Source organism: Nipponia nippon, unplaced genomic scaffold (assembly GCF_047370975.1).
Source record: "Nipponia nippon isolate SJK-2023a ecotype South Korea unplaced genomic scaffold, ASM4737097v1 scaffold_13, whole genome shotgun sequence".
Taxonomy (NCBI): domain Eukaryota; kingdom Metazoa; phylum Chordata; class Aves; order Pelecaniformes; family Threskiornithidae; genus Nipponia; species Nipponia nippon.
Genome location: NW_028262324.1, coordinates 5,803,453 through 5,819,587, shown reverse-complemented (window position 1 = coordinate 5,819,587; position 16,135 = coordinate 5,803,453). Strand labels below are relative to the sequence as shown.

Genomic DNA, 16,135 nt, shown 5'->3' with positions numbered 1-16,135 from the left:
TTCTTTATTGAATACATTAGTGGTGCATTAATTTCTTCCTGACAGTGCTCATTTCATTGCATTCGGATAGGCTCACTCTTTCCCATATGACAGACAAACTTGTCATTTTACTTGATGACCCTGCTTTGCCCTCCCTGGGTTTGATTGATAATGGGTTAATTTCCTACCTTGTTTACCTTTTAATGCTTTTTAAAGTGTTTTTTTTGTTCTGGCCACCAAAGGAAACAGCTGAAAAAAACCCCACATTGGATTCTTGCTCCAATTCCAATCTGTTTGCTTTGTTTTTCCTTTTTAGATTATTGTTTGGCTTTAATTTGTTTGTTTCTCCTTTAAACGGGCTTGAGATTACTCAAGGGTTCCTTGTTCAGCAGGTCAAAGGGTAACTTGGAGACTTTGAAACCGTCTCCCTTTTTATCACCAAGTTTCGTTCTTCCAAGAGTCCAAAGGATTTTGCACGACGATAGCTCGTGGAGGATGCCTCCATCTAAGGAAAGCGTGAGCAGCAGACCTGAGTCATTGCAAGGGGCCACGCGGGCCGTTTTAGTGTTCAAAGCAGATTAAAAAAACCCACTGATCTAAGTCTAAATCAGAACCTTAATTAATCTTCATATATAACTAACTAAAGACTAAGTTTACTGGGGATTAAATACATTGAGACTGATAGGTTTGATACTCAACTACCAGGCACTTCTGTGGCCCAGGATGAAGGCCCACAGTTCTGTATTTCTAAAGTTAAAAATTTTAACAGACTTCAAACCAGAGAGGTATCAATACACAAAAATATACAGTGTGTACTATTAAAAATGTCCTTTAACTGAAAGAGTCAGTCGGTCCCAGAGGTAATCCCTGCTTTTAAAAGAGGGAAGTCTGTTCGAACTGCTCAGCCACGGCACTGTGAATTTGTAGGACAGCAAAACGAAGTGTTGGGTAATGTAGGCTACTTAGCAAGAATTCACAGCTACTTCTTATTTCTGCGTAAGATTTTACTCCTCAAAGGTGCTATGCACAGGGGGAACTTCTTCTGCACCTTTCTAATATAAATTCATTCACTGTTTATTTTTTCCCAGTACTTTAAATCCCTTGAAAACCTTAGCAGGAAAAAAAAAGGACCTCTAAAATCTTCATTTCTTACAAAGAAAGATATACAAAGATAATAAATTTCAAGTGAATCACAGAGTGGAGAAGAATGCATAAGTTTGTTTTTTTTTTTAAAGAAAGCAGGGTATAGACATTATCCTACAATAGCATATGTTCAGCTGTGGGGGAATTACAGGGCTGCAGATTCTCAGTGAAAAAAGATTAAACTCTCTTCCCCTTGAGAGTTCACCTTGACATGATTAGCAGCTCTGACCCAAACTCTTAGGAGTGGAACGGTCTCACAGGTGTGAGGACTAGGATAACTGAGATGCCTGGCTGTGACTGCATTTTCAGGTTTGTAGTGAAGTGACCCATAGTTTGTGGTTCACTGATCCGCTCCTTGACAGCTTTAAATCAGAGTATTTTTCGCTTTGTTTGTTTTTTTTTTTTTTTCACACGCAAGCCTGGCTCTTTTTTGGTTCATCCTGATATCATAGAGGAATGTTACAAAGTTTACAGTCTAGATTTTCAAGTGGAAAGAGTCTAAAGTAAATCAGAGATAAAGGCGTTGCTATAAGAACCATTTGTTTCATGTGTTCCCCAGATTAATTGAGCTCTGTATCCTTCCATGAAAAAGACTTGCTGAAAATAGGCTATTTCCTATAAACAGAAACAAAGGAAATTGTACAGTTAGATCACCACTATCGCTTTTACTTTTTGAGCTACAGATTTTGTCTTCTCTGCTGTGTCACCTCAGCCGTGGTAGGAACCGAAATACAGGCTATTCCAGTGGCAAGGAAGGCTGACAACCTCCTCAAAAGCTGCAGTGCCATTTCAATCTGGTTGCTAAGGGATGCTCAAGCGTGATGTCGTCGCTCTCTTCCCTTCCAAATGAGCACATCGGTTTGGTCACAACTCCACCCCCACAGTTCACAGCCAAAAGTTTAGGAGGTTGTGTTCACTGTGGACAGCATGAGCCCGTAAGGAACTGTACAACCGTCCCATCTGAAAACTAATTAACCGTTTCTTTTTTCTGGAGGCTGGGGCATCCAAACTGCTCAGTACCTTCCACTTACTAACAAATGTGAATTGTTTGCAATAGGAAATAAGGGTGTTTGTCACCTGGAGGGTTTGGAAGGCGTCTGTGGTGTAAGGTGGACGTCCTGATCTGGGCCTCATAATCACCTGTAAAAACAGAGAGTAACTCAAGTGAATTCAGAGCCTAACTCTGATTGATTGATTGATTGAGAGTAAAACTGTTGCAACATCAGAACTGTAAGCAGAAAGTTTTATCCGTTCAGGTACAAAGACAAAAGAATGGAACGACATGAAGTACATGTCTCAGAAGCATTTTTTCAACAAGCTCAAAATCTACTCTGTTATGAAAATAGTAACTCCAAACCCAACTCTTGCATCTACATTGTCCAGCCAAAGTCTGTGAATTTTACAGCAGCATTTCCTTGTCTCTCACCTATACAAGTGTGGATATCCTCAGGCACAAGAAGGGAGACTACCACAAGGAAAATGCATTAAAATATATGCAATGGTCTGTCAAATATAAAGTAAACATATTAAAATAGGAAAAAGATAGTATTTTTCTTGAGCTCCTTTTGAGTGATTATACTGCTAGGTATTACATGTAAATCTTAAAATAAGTTTATGTGTATAGGGTGGGGGAAGCTTAAGGCACGTGTACTTTTCAACAAGTTCTCTCTCAGTTGTACTGTTATTGATAGCCTACTTCTACTTTATAGCTAAATCTCTTTAACCATTTGTAAATCAAGCTAATGTAGTTGTCCTAGCTGGGAAGAGTTAAGTCCGCATAAATTATGCACTTCAACAGGACTACTCAACTGAGTAGAGTACATGTTTATTTACAGGATCGGGCTACTGTTACAAATCTTCCCTGAGTATCAGACACCAAACAGTAGGTTTTGGGGCAAAACCTGGGGAGGGAAAATGGAGAGAAGAATTGCAATGAAATTCTTCTTTCCAAAAAAATTAAGAAAATTAAGAGATCTGATGATTTTCGTTAGAAGGTAATAGAAGTTAGGCTAATGGGACTAAAAAGACATTAACTAAAGTTATCAAGTGGACTGAAATGGATTATAGATACATGAAACTTTCCTACACGCGTCCCCTACAAATATTCCATTGACATATTATTCACTTTGAATTATCCTGCTACCTCTCCTTGTGAGATCTTTTCTGGTTTGAGAAGTGAAACAGCAGAATATTGTTTCACACTGCCAAACCCCCCGTTCTTTTTGTGAAATCCTTAAGCTAAGATGCATGTTGGTGTCTCGGAGTCTTTGAATTTATTTTAGACTGAAAAAAAGCGCAACAGAATCTGAGGCTGTTGGCTGTTCTATTCAGACACAGAAGAAATATCAATGAATTTGAATTTCATCCCTAAGTGCGCAATGCTCACCACCTTCTGTGCGTAAACTCTTATCTCCCATTAATTTAAATAGTGCAGGATTGAGTCAGTAGGCGTAAGTCTTCTAATGTCTCTTACAGCCACTTCCACATTCATGTTACCTTGCATTCTTGGAAAATATTTCTGTTTAACATGCAGCAGTGTCCTTTAACACCCTCTTTTGAATATTTTCAAGCCTCAAATAGTTAGACTTCTATCACAGAGGCACTATGTCCATACATATAGTTATTTCATCTTTGCATTTATTTGTTCCTAAGACTGCAGGTTCTTCAGAAATGAGCTTTAATTTTACGGTGAGTTAGGGGTCAGATTTTGCCTGCACTTACCTTTCTGACAGCAGGAATCTTGTGAAACTGAAGTTCATGGATTTGTACAAGATGGAAGCTAATGCAACTAGTTCCAATAAGAAACAGAATTCACTCTAAAGACACATCAGCAGCATTATGTTATTTAAACAAATAAAAAAGAATGAGAGAGCTAATGTGTTGGTATGCTCGCTTTTCAAATGACGCTCTCCTAATCAGGACAGCACTAGAAAAGACTCACGGCACTTCGGTGGGTTTGGGAAGTATGGTTGGTGCCTTATGTCTCGTGTCCTGTCGTATTTCAGAAAGACCAAAAAAGTCTGTAATTGCTTATAGGTTTAACAATTTCTGAGTTTTCTTTTTGTTTTCTGTAGCTTCTGACACTTTCAGACTTGAATAACACTTGTAATACAAGGAGCTAATTCTTAATTCTGTTGTTAAGTAACTGGGAGTTTTGTGAATTAGCTGAGTGCGTTTTCCCTTTTCAACTACCTCACGCTGTGTTCAGCCTAAAGAGACAGAGGCACAGGGTAGATACGCCGGGAGGGCAGCAACTCCCGTGCCCCAGCGCGGTGGCTGACGGCTGTTCAGAGTTTAACCTCGCAGAGCCCGGCCTGGTTTGCGTTTGGGACAGGGACGGGTGTGCACTGCTGGACAACAGCATGTACGCAGCAGTGACTCCCTTGTCAGCGCATGCTTTGGCGTATTTACTGCTCCCCTGTCTCTGCACTAACGCTGCTCACCGCTCACCAAGATTTTAGCCTTTTGTATATCTCCAGCAATAATTTTTATCTTCTTTATGTATTCCTTTGTGTTTGGAGCCGGAGATAGGCTCCCTTCCCCCCCCCAGCTCGGGACCTGGAGGGAAGCAAAGCCTGGAGGCTGGGGCAGATTTTCCCTGCTGCATGAGGTGGCAGATACTGGCATGTCTGCATTCTCTTCATACCTGCGACCATAAGAAAGCTATGAGGTTTTATAATTTTCAGTCTGAATTCTGCTTTATCAAGTCCCTTATGCCTCGTAAATGCCACAGTTAAAATATATTTGAATAATGTATATTACATGGAAACAATATAAATAAATAAAATACCTATAAAAGGTACAAGGAATTATTATAATCTTTGCTTCAGATGAATCTGGGCATTGCTGAGCCAAGTCTCTCTAAGATGTTTTAAAACTGCCTTGGCCTAAAACAACACCTGGAAAAAGTCAGTAAGAATCTCTCCACTGACTCCAAAACTCTTAGGCTCTGTGTACCCCAAAGTTGTGGCTTTTAAAAAAGAGACTGAAAGTGCCAGTAACTCCTCAAAGACCAAGGTTTGGTGGTGGTGGTCCCTGTTTCTCCTGAGGTCCACCCCTCTTTCAGCAAGGGCAACTAAACCGATGTATCTGATGACACTAACTGTGACCTTCTAGTTGTTTGCTCTGTTCACATAATTATTTTATTGTAGGTGGTTCTAAATATAGTAACTGGATGATGTAAGAAGGTGTGTTCATGGGAATAGCGTTGTAGATGATAAATGAATTTTGCAAATGAGGATAAATAATTTATCTATAATAAAGGGCATTTCATTAATCTCAGGGGGGCAGAGAAAAAATACCCGTGTATTTTAGGGAACCAGGTTTTACAAAGAGCAAAGTGCCGACCTTTGTTTTCCAGATGTAGCCAATAAGCTTGTGCATGAAAATTACCATGTCGTTTATAGAATGAGGTTTCCAAAAAATATTTTAGAAAATAAAATGGAGATAGCTAGCTGGTAAAACCATACGTAGAAGCAATTGCATGCATCAGGTTGCGCTGCCCCGGTCCACACAGCATCCTTTGGTAGCTTGTGTCCCCCTGTCCCACTCGGGTCCCTGGCCGCAGCCCCGATGAGGGCACCGCATGGGCTCGGGCGTGCGAGGTTGTTCCCAGCGCTCGGGAAATGCGTTTGCCCCGAAGCACCCGCACGGGTAAAAATTCATTCGTGCACAGCAGCGTCTGCAGGGTCGTTTTGTAGGTCAGTAGGCGGATATTCAACGTTCGTCAACTGAGAAAATGTATAAATATATACATACGTAAGTATTTAGTACAGTCACTTCTGCACTAATTGCTTCTGAAGTGCAGTATAAAGCGCCCCGGGGCACGACTCCGTTACAGCTTACTCAGAATGCTACGAATTTAACCCCCAACTCCTGCAAGCATTTTCCCGGCTGCTTTCACCCCGAAAAGCCCTTCCTGAAGGCCACTCGCCATCCGGCGCGTTTGCGCGGCCCACCGTCCGAGGGAGGGGGTGCCGCTGGCTCCAGCTGGGCGCAGGACGCCCGAGCTCCGTCGCTGCGGGCGGGAGCGGCGGGGCCGGTTCGAAGAGGGCGCCGGCGGCGGCGCGGGTGACGCGGGCGGTCACGTGAGCGGCCCCGCTCCCAGGGTTCAGTGTGGGCCTGCTCGCCCCACCCCGCCGCTCTGCCGCCTCGGTGCAGCTCAATAGGGGGAAGGAGAAAAAAAAAAAAAAAAAAAAAAAAAGGGGGGGGGGTGAGAAATGCGGGAGAGAGCAGGAAAAATAAGACGCGGAAAAATCCTCCCGTGAGGGACAGGTTTTGTTCGGGGGGAGAGAGCAAACGGGCTTCTTTTTTTTTTTTTTTTTTTTTTTTTTCTCCCCCCGCTCCCCGTTTGTTGGAGAAGCCGAGAGGATTCAGCCGCCTGGAAACCTCATGTGAAAAAGCAGCAGCAAGGAGAAAAAAAAAAAAAAGAATAAAAAAAAGGGGGGGGGGGCTTGGATTGGACCCCCCCGCCCCGGTGAGGGAGGAAGGACCCGCGGCGCCCGGCGAGGGACGGGGACCCGACCTCCGCCGAGAGCCGGGGCTGGCGTGACCCCCTCGGCGCTTCAGCCCGGCAGCGCGGGGGGAGAGGCGAAGGAAGAGACGTTTCCCGATCCTCCCCGCCGAGGATTTGGGGAGGTTTCCGCGCCTGGAGCCCGTGCCTTTGGATCTAAAGAGGATTATTTTTTTTTTTGGGGGGTGGCACTGAAGCTGGATTTGTTCCTGTGCGTGCGGCGCGGGGGGGGGCGCATTTCTGTTCCCTCCAGAGGAGCCGGCGGCCCGGCCGGGGAGCGCGGAGATCCCCGCGGATCGCTCCGCATCGGGCCCTGCCGCCACCCCCCTGCGGGGAAAGGTGCGCTGAGGGGATCGGCGCGGGGCTGAGCGGGGGGGCGGGGGAGGAGAAGCAGCTGCAGCTGCCGGGGAGGAGGCCCGGCGGAGCAGCAGCAAAGTCATCGCCATCGGCCCCCCCTTGGCTGGCTCCGGGCTCGGCTCTCTCCATGTCTCTGGCTCTGGGCAGCGGCCGCCACAGCAGCGAGTAGGGGGGGAGGAGGAGGAGGAGGAGGAAGAAGAAGGGAGCCCGGGAGAGTGCCTGCCTCCCTCCCTCCCTCCCTCCCTCCCCCCGGCAGCCCCGGCCGCCTCCCGTCCCCTCGCCCCGCGTCCCCTGCCTCCCCCTCCCCAAGATGGGCTGTTTAGGGAACAGCAAGACGGAGGATCAGCGCAACGAGGAGAAGGCGCAGCGGGAGGCCAACAAGAAGATCGAAAAGCAGCTGCAGAAGGACAAGCAGGTCTATAGGGCCACGCACCGGCTCCTCCTGCTGGGTAAGGGGGCCGCGGGCAGCGCGGCGCCGGGGCAGCGGGCCGGGGGCCGGCGGCCGTCCCCTCCCCGCCGGGGGGAGGGCGGCGGGGCTGCGCACCGGCCCCCTGCCCGGGCACGGGGAGGCCCGAGGGAGAGGTGGGGCCCGGGGGGGAGCGGAGCCGCAGGGCCCACCCGTTCCGCGGGGCCGGGGGGGCGGCCGGCGAGCCCGCTCCCGCCGGGGCCGCGGGGGTCCGCTAACGCCCGGGGCGGTGGGCCCGGCGGCGCTGAGGGGACCGGTGCGGTCCGGAGGAGCCTGCCGGGCTCCTCGGCCTGGCGGCGGCCGGGAGGTCTCGGGCACCACCCGGGGCGCCGCGGCGGAGGGGGGGGGGGGGGGCGGGGGCAGGCCCCGCAGGTACGGGGCTGCGGCTCGGGGCCCCTCTCCGCCGGCGGGGGCAGCGCCCCGCCGCCGGGCCAGAGGGGGGAGGCAGGCCGGGGCGGGGAGCGGGCCTCGGGGCCGAGCGTGAGGAGGTGGCCGGGGATGCCGGGCCGGCCGCCGGCGAGGGGCGCGGGAGCGTCGGGCCCGAGGGGGAACCTGGGAGATAAACAGGGCAGGGCGCTGACAGGGGCCGCGGGCCTGCCGCGGAGCGGGGAGCAGCTGCCGCGGGGAAGGCCGGTCACCGCGGCCTGGCGGGAGGCGGCTGGGGCTCGGCCGGCCCCGGGCGCTCCCCTCGCCGGGGGCTGAGGCAGGGGTGCCGAGGAGCTGTGCGGCCAGGCCGGGGAGAGGAGGAAGAGGAAGGGAGGAAGTCGGGGAATCGTTTGGGGGAAACGGAGGGAGGATGTCGGTCCCGGAGGGAAGCGCGGCGGCCGGCGCTGGGGATGAGGGAGCTCCGTGCCGGCGGCGGGGGGAGCAGCGCCAGGGCCGGGCTGGGAGCGGGCGGCCCGGCGGGTCGTGGGCACCTCCTCCGGTCCCTCGGCAGGCTCGCTCGGCTTACTTCTGTCGCACCATTAATTAAGGTATCAGGCGTTTGGAGGGAGGGGAACGTTTGTAGCTTGGTTTCAGGTATTATTTCAGCGGTTAATTTAGGTTACCTGCATGTGTCATGTTTTTCAGGAGATAACGTTTAGAAACGCAGGTTATGGCTTCAAGGAAGGGGAAGGTCCAAAAATCGTTATCGAAGAGAACAAGAAAATGTTTGTCAGACTCATTGTTTGAAAGTATTTTAAAGTAGTGTTTTAAAATAAGATATAGTTACGAGATCTCGGTCGTTGTGGTCATGACGAGGGACCGCTTGTGCATGTTATGCAGGGTTTTTAGTGTGGAGCAGAGGCTAGGCCTCAGCGAGGCGACTCAGTTCTGGTGTGAAACAACCACCGTTGGGGAAAAAAAAATTTTTTTTTTTTTTGAAGGTTGTGAATTTGGAAGTGTGTTCTTACCGGTAAAATCACGCTAATTTGAAGAAAGAGGCTTAACGTAAATGGAGAGTGGCTAGGAGTACAGCAGCACCTGCAGCACTGAGGAGTCTGCCAGGGCTCCAGCAGAAATCTTTTTAACAGGATAATTTGGAATTCAGCTTTTGTGGAATGTCTTGGACTTCCAGATTTCGGGCTGAACATTACCTAGAGATACCTAGAAACCATTTGTCATCAGGAGGGTTACTTTCCTCAGAGGCAGAATTTCAGAAAACAGAAACATGATGGGCTCGCCTGGATTTTTGTTCTGGTTTCTTTAGTTTTGGTGGCTGAAAAATGGTTTAGATACTTGTAAATAAAAATTTGCAGGTGTTTAGCGATGGCTGTGAAGTCATCTGTGTGTATGTTTTAAAGTGATAGTTCAGCTGTTGCAGTTTCTAGCAGTAGCTGTCATGAATTGTGGACAGTATAACACAAACTGGTAAAAAATAAAAAAGCTCACGTCCCTATTATTATGTTACATTTACTTTACAAGACACGTGAAATTAAAACAACAAGTACTTTGGGAGTATTCTTAATATTTTCTCACCATATTCAAATAACAACAAAGAAGAGCTGCTAAATATTCTAACGGGTTTATACTACTCTTTGTAGGCCCCAGCACTGTACACACACTTGTCCCTTCTGCCACAAGCAGACTCACTGAAATTAATGGAACTCTCCTTGGTGGTGAAGTTAAACGTATGCATAATTGTTGGTAAGAATAGGGCCTTAATGAGTAGCCAAATATAGAGATAGACTTATTCAGAAATTTAGATGTAATACAACACCAGTGAGCCAAAATGAAGTGTCTGATCCAGAGAACCTGGATATGTCAATACCGAACTGTATGTGTTTATAGCAAAAGCAACAACTGTCTACCCTTTTCCTAGCCTAAGTGAAGTAAAGATTTTGGCTCCCAATGCTTACAAATATAAGATGTGATTTAGAGTTACAGTTGAAATTTTGTTATTGATTGTTCTGAATGGAAATATGACTATAGCATAGACCGCTATTCCTGAATAATTCTTAGTTGTGAAGAGGACCCAATCTCTATTTTAACGCGAGTTACTCATTCTTGATTAGTTTTGCCACCTGTCTTCATTGCATGATGGAGTATGCCTGAAGAGACAAGAGTGTGTATGTTATAAAATAGTGGTTTAGGGGAGAAATGGCACTTGCATAAAAAGTTGTAGGTAAAAACTGCTCTCTAAATGCATGCAAAACATCAGGGAGCAAGGAGAGGAAAAAGGAGTAAGGCTCTGGTGCGAAGGTGGCAAAACATGCAAGCAGGCTTTATGGAGAGAAGAGTGGGACTATTAGCAATTCATGAGGGAGAGGGAAAGGAAGGGAGAAGGCAGAGGGGAGTGCATCTGTCAGAAAATGAACTTTGAAATATAACTGCTAAAATACAGTTTTGAACACGAGGCTCAAAATGGAGGCTTGTGCTGTCAGTGTGTACTAGCAGAGACCTGGCATCCTGTAAATACAGACTGTACCTCTGTGCCCATTCTGCCACAGACATACATTTTCTCTTGTTAAGACATAGGCTAATGAGAAGAATAAATGAGTAGCCAGGAGATGAGAAGGGGAATCTTTCTAAATTTTGCCAGGTTATGATACTACTCTTGCAAAAATATGTTTGCTTTTTATAGAAAGCTACCGATCTGGCAGCACGGAGCAGCTCAATTAAATGCTGCTGTTCGAGTCTTTTTAGCGTGCATGGAAAAAAGGGTACTATAGGCAGATGGGTTGCCCTGTGCACTGGAATCCGTGCAGCACAGCAGAAATAGCATACATCTACTTATGGAAACTGGAGTGGAGGGGTTTTTTTGTACTGCAGGTATATAAGGGAATCGGAGGAGAGCTGCGGGGGGGCTATTCGGAGCATGCAGCCACAAAAGGTGGTCTTTGCATCTCGTTGCGTATGTGATTGATTTGGAACATGTCGAGAGGGTGGGAGGTTGCTTACAAGACGCGAATTAGAGAAGGAGGTTTCTGTAGCTTTGTGGGTGGAGGCTTAAATGGGGTGCTTTCCTTTTTCAGTCGTGAGTATCCACGTATTTTATTTCTTGTGATTTAAGTTACAGTCTTTTGACTGTGTGATGATAACCGCAGGCAAACTTAAAATATTTTAAGGATCTAACAAAAATGTTTCAGTTTAGTGTGGACTTCAGTCAGTCTTTCTCTCCATCAGATTGTAGTGACAAGGCAAGCAGATTTTGACGTTCCCTGTTTTGTTCTCTATAAAATGTTGAAGTTGTCCTTTTTCCTTCCAAACCCTGCAATCTGCTTTTATCGTTGACACTGGAAAAATGGACAGTGAAATGATCCAAGATTCAGATCTGACATATGACTTGAACTGGGCATTTATTTTTAGCTACGACTGAAGTTTCCAGTGGCAATTATTTCTTTTTCTTTCACTTTTCACTCTTGCACTGAGAAAACCAACTTTCTCGATTTTACCCTAAAGAAAAAATTCTAGTGTGTCCCCTTCATCACTCATGCTTCCTTCTGAAATTGATTTACTTTCATTTTCTAGGTGCTGGTGAATCTGGTAAAAGCACAATAGTCAAACAGATGAGGATCTTGCATGTGAATGGATTTAATGCTGAGTAAGTGCATTTGTTTTTTCACTTTACAACCTACCTTATGTCTGTGTGCCACACAGTAGTCATTGCTGTTGTTTTATATCTTGGTATGTTTTCTTTTTGATATTGTTTCACGGTCTCTAGAATTTGGATGCGTATTTTTAGATGAGATTAATAGACATTAACTTGAAGAAGTCATGCACCAATAACAAGTAAGAGGTAATGGTATAAAATGATTTATATCAAGGTTCAGTATAGCTGATTTGGTTAAGGCTTAAGTTTTGTGTTTTGTTTTGGTTTTTTTTTTTAACTGCAGTTTCTTTCACAACATGGCTGACACTGATTTACCTCTGCTATAGCACATTGATTCATACTGCTGTAAACATGCCTCCTGTTAGTGTACAAAATGAATGCAGTTTTCTTTATTTAGAGCAAGTAAGGCTTTTGTTTCTGTCTCCTCACACAATGAGATTGTACTATGAATTTTGGGGGTAATAGGTGAGATTTTCTTCTCTTCTGTTGCGTTTGCTTGTCCAGAGGTTTGTGTTAAATTATGTTTCTAAAAGGTTTCCTTGTTTACACTTAAAATCTGTTCAGTTATTTGATAGTTGTGAGGAGGGGAAGGGCATTAGGATAAGGAAAATGGAAATCTATTATTTTGTCTGAGAAAGATTTGTGTTTGCTAACTTTTCATCTAACCTTGCTCCGGAGTAGGAAGACATTCTTCTGCATGTTAGTTTACCCTTGCAAATGTCTGTGTATACCAAAACATGCTAAATTAATTCTAATTGATTTAAGGTGTTAGAATAAGCTCTGAAATCTCATGTGTTTAATTTCTTTAGATTATATTCCTGGTTTTGTCTTCCTTGTTTTCAAGCATATTTTTGTATTGGCATTGTCTGGCTTCTAGTAGTATCACCTATTTTGTGAATCCTGCCTTTTTGGGAAGATTAAGCTTTCACTAGTCTTTCAGTAGTTAATTCTTTAGTAAGAATGTGTGAGCTAAAAGTTTAGCCAAGGAGCCTGGACAATACTTTTTTCTAATGCCCAAATGCTAGTTCAGGATAAGGTACACAGTCTTTTGGAAGAAAGTCCAAACTGATTAATAATAAATCACATTCTGTGCTACATGTTTTTAGCGCTTCTTTATAGGGAATATTGTCTTTATCCAAGACGACTGTTTTTCATAAGTGCCCAGTCCTGCATCCTGTTACTGCTGAGTTGTTTCTGTTACGTTGCCTGCTCTTGCTACTAAAGACCTCTTAAAAGACTTGCGTGACTTGAAAGATTTGCATAAGTTGACTTCGATGTAGCACCTCTCAACATTAGGTGCTAAGTAAAAAGTTCATCAATGAAAGTGGAAGTCAAGGATCCCTGGCACCTTTAAAAGTATCAATCCATTTAACCAGCACAGTTCTAAGTTTTCTAAGGTTGCAGATGCTATTAAAGAGCTGCTGTGAAATGAATGGTGTATTACGTGGGTAGATAACCTTCTCAACCGTGCAAGCTGCATACCCAAATTTGTGAGAAACTGGGAGCCCAGAGACCCATTATACAAAGCCTGCAGATCTGGAGAGGGACTGGGACACACTCTGGGATTTGCAACAGCGGTGCGTTCCTCGAGTATCTCACTTCTGTGTTGTAGGTTGGGGCTGAGCTGAGCATGCAGCTGGACTCCAGGGCGACACGGCAGAGTTGGCCTCAGGAGCCTCTGCTGCCTTCTCATAACAAGGGATTTGGATTACCTAGCAGCCCTATGCCAGCACAGCCGTGCTGCCAGTCACATAGCGTACCCCAGTGTGGGAGCCACACCTGAATTGCTGGGAGCTGCATGCAGCTCAGGAACCATAGGTTGTCTGCCCCACAGCATATTGTCTTGCAATCAGTCCTTTGTGCTTGTCCTTTCGTGGGTGGTATGTACTGGAACGTTCAGGTCCATAAAAATCAAATTAAAAAGTGGTATATGTAAAATGTACAAGAAATAAGTTATAATGCATCTAGGTTTAGGTTTTTGTTGCCAAAAATAATCAGTAGATCATAACATACACTTTACATGGGGGAGAAGGCTGTTTTTCAGTGTTCTGAGGTTCTTGCAAGTTACACGTTAGTCCTTAAGTAACTTGTATTTTTTTCAAAGTAACTTACGGCTCCCTACGTTGTCCTGCTTTCCCTGCTATCCTTTTTGCCCAGTTCATTCCCTTTCTGCCCTACTTACCTTGTGGGAAAATCCTGTGGGCTTCAGCTAATGAGAGAGACAGCATGGAGTTCTTTTTGAAAGAGTAGGAAAAGTAAAGCATTACTTCTCTTAATGTTCTTATCAGTCATTCTAGAACATAAACTTGTTTGCATACACCACCACGGTTGATGGATGAGTAACAGCAGAGAGGCTGTGAAAACTGTAGTATGCTGGAGATTAAGAGACATTTTTAAATGTTAGTGTCCATGTATATAACTGTAGTTTTGAATTATTTCTGTTGATGCAGCTTATTCATGTGGCTTGAATGAAATCCAGTTTAAAGTCCTGTCTAAAACTTGTTTGCCTTTGATTTGGTTGTCCTGTGATAATTGATGTTTGAGGCAGAAAGAGGATACCTGTTACGAAAGGTGTCTAACATGCTATGACCAAGGGAATCAAAAGTTTTTATTTAGCTTTACTCAAATACTCTCCTTAATTTCTGGTGACTAGACAGGATATCCAGTGCTAAATGTGCTAGCTTCCTTCAGTGAGTGTGGCGATTTTTCATGTGTTTTGTTTTTAGGATTCTGCCCCTAAACAGATGAAGGGACAGTTGTCATGTATTTAGGTGAATTGGCCTCATGTAGAGATGTAGCATTTAACAAGGTGAAGTCTATGTAGTTCTACAAAACTAGAAGAATTTCCTCTGAGACTCCAATCCTTGATTGCTTTAGCTAATTAATTATTTGAGGAGCTGCATGGAATCAAGTGTTCCAGGTAATTAATATACTTAATAGTTAACAATGCTAAGGTGAATTTGAAGGTGGTTAAAGTTCTAGCCAAGTTAACTACAGTAAAGACCGTTGAAAATTTTTTCAATGTTCTTTTTATAATCTGTAGTTGAATTAGAGACAGAAATATACTGGGTTTTTGTTCCTGTTCTGAAGGTGGCATGTGGGAAGTAACAGCGCTGTGGCATTGGTAAGCCGAGTAGAATGTTGGAGAAGCAAGGCATGGTCTACAGCACAGGTTTTTCTGGATGGAGTTTTTGGAAGGGCTTAGCCTGCTTCCAGCTCTTGCAGGATGGCTTCCGTTGGCCATGCTATCAACTGACGTCTTCCTACAGCAATTTCATAAGTAATGGGAGGGTGGCTTCCCCGCAGTATTCTTCCAGTGTGCCTCATCTTTAATGTGGAAGAGCTGCATTTTAAGCATAGGAAGACTCCATATTAACCAAATTTTCTACTCTTTGCATACTGCCAACAACAGAGCCCCTTGTGATGTAGAAAGGGTTTAAATTTGGCTTGTAATAGCAGGAAGCCTGTGACTTCCCTTCCTTTCCTTCCCTCCCTCTTCAACACTTCAGCTGTCTTTTCATGAGGCTGTTCCAGAGGAGTAGGTCTCTGCTGTTGCATACTGTATTTTGTGAGCATCCACTGATAACGTGGAGCTGAAACCTTTTCTTTTTGACTGTGCAGAACTTTGGATGTCGATCTTTATGAACCAGAAAGGATTGAAAATGGGAAAGGGAGGACAGGAGGAGTAAGGAATATAGTTGGAAGAATTAATGTAAATGTATAGTTCAGGTTGAAGAGGAAAAAAAAATAAAAAATCACTCTCTTCTGTGTTATCTTGGGGCTGGGGTTCTTTGCTTCTAAGATGATGACCTTTCACTGATTTTTTTTTTAAAGTCATCTTTCCCCTCTGTGATCACTCTGGGTTTGGCTGACAGACTCTAAGGAGAGGGTCATTGTCATGCACGATTTTAGAAAGTGGGAAATTGGCAAGGGTGATAGACAATTTTGAAGTGTCATGGGAAAAACTGAGACAAGCAGAAATATTTAGATAGAAATAAATTGTTGAAATGTGACTTACGAAATCCACTACAAAGATTGACAAATACGGGGAATGTGCCTTGTGATTAGTAACTTTGGATAGTGTTTATGATTTGGGAAGCCTTGAGGTTATAGGGAATTTCAGATAGCGCTTCTCAGCCTCAGTTTCCCAAATGATGTTGTATAGTGATGACTTTATTTCTTAAACTGGTGTGTTGAAGTATTGAATAGGAGTTTGTGTATTTATCAGATCTGCTAATGATGATGGCAGAAGCAGAACTGAATAGCTTTATTTAGATGACAAATATATTTGCATTTCTCTTGTACTTTTAAAAATTATTTTCTCTGAGTGGGAAAGTTAAGAAAGTCAAGTTGTCCTCTTAAAGGTTCGGAACTTTTTTCTCACCTAGATTTAGTAGCTTGTGAGGAAGGAAAAGTAGTCATTGATGCTTTCTAATCTTTTCTTCGTACGTCCTGTCTACCAGAAGTTGAACTGCAGTACCACCATTATTTCACATAAACCAGTAAATTATGTTATCTAGTCACATGGATCAGTGTCAATCTCTTTTGTGACTGAAATGACTTCTGTCCCAGTAACTTTACTCTTCTGCTGTTTGAAACTGTGCTTTGTTTTCTGACTTTGGTCTTTTTATGTGTGTGATTTTAT

The 16,135-nt window shown here is 44.7% G+C and overlaps 1 protein-coding gene across 3 annotated transcripts in view; it reads left to right on the top strand.

The window, feature by feature from the left end:
• The window catches only part of GNAS (GNAS complex locus), a 161,233-nt gene that overhangs the window by 51,988 nt on the left and 93,110 nt on the right, over nt 1-16,135 (top strand). Inside the window, exons 1-2 of one of the 3 annotated variants that reach the window (XM_087749583.1) lie at nt 6,834-7,440; nt 11,409-11,481. In XM_087749583.1, the coding sequence (XP_087605709.1) occupies nt 7,302-7,440; nt 11,409-11,481 (212 nt within the window). In that variant the 5' untranslated portion in view covers nt 6,834-7,301. Of the gene's footprint in view, nt 1-6,833; nt 7,441-8,297; nt 8,432-11,408; nt 11,482-16,135 lie in introns of those variants that run through there. The other 2 variants (XM_087749584.1, XM_087749582.1) reach the window with 2 other exon arrangements.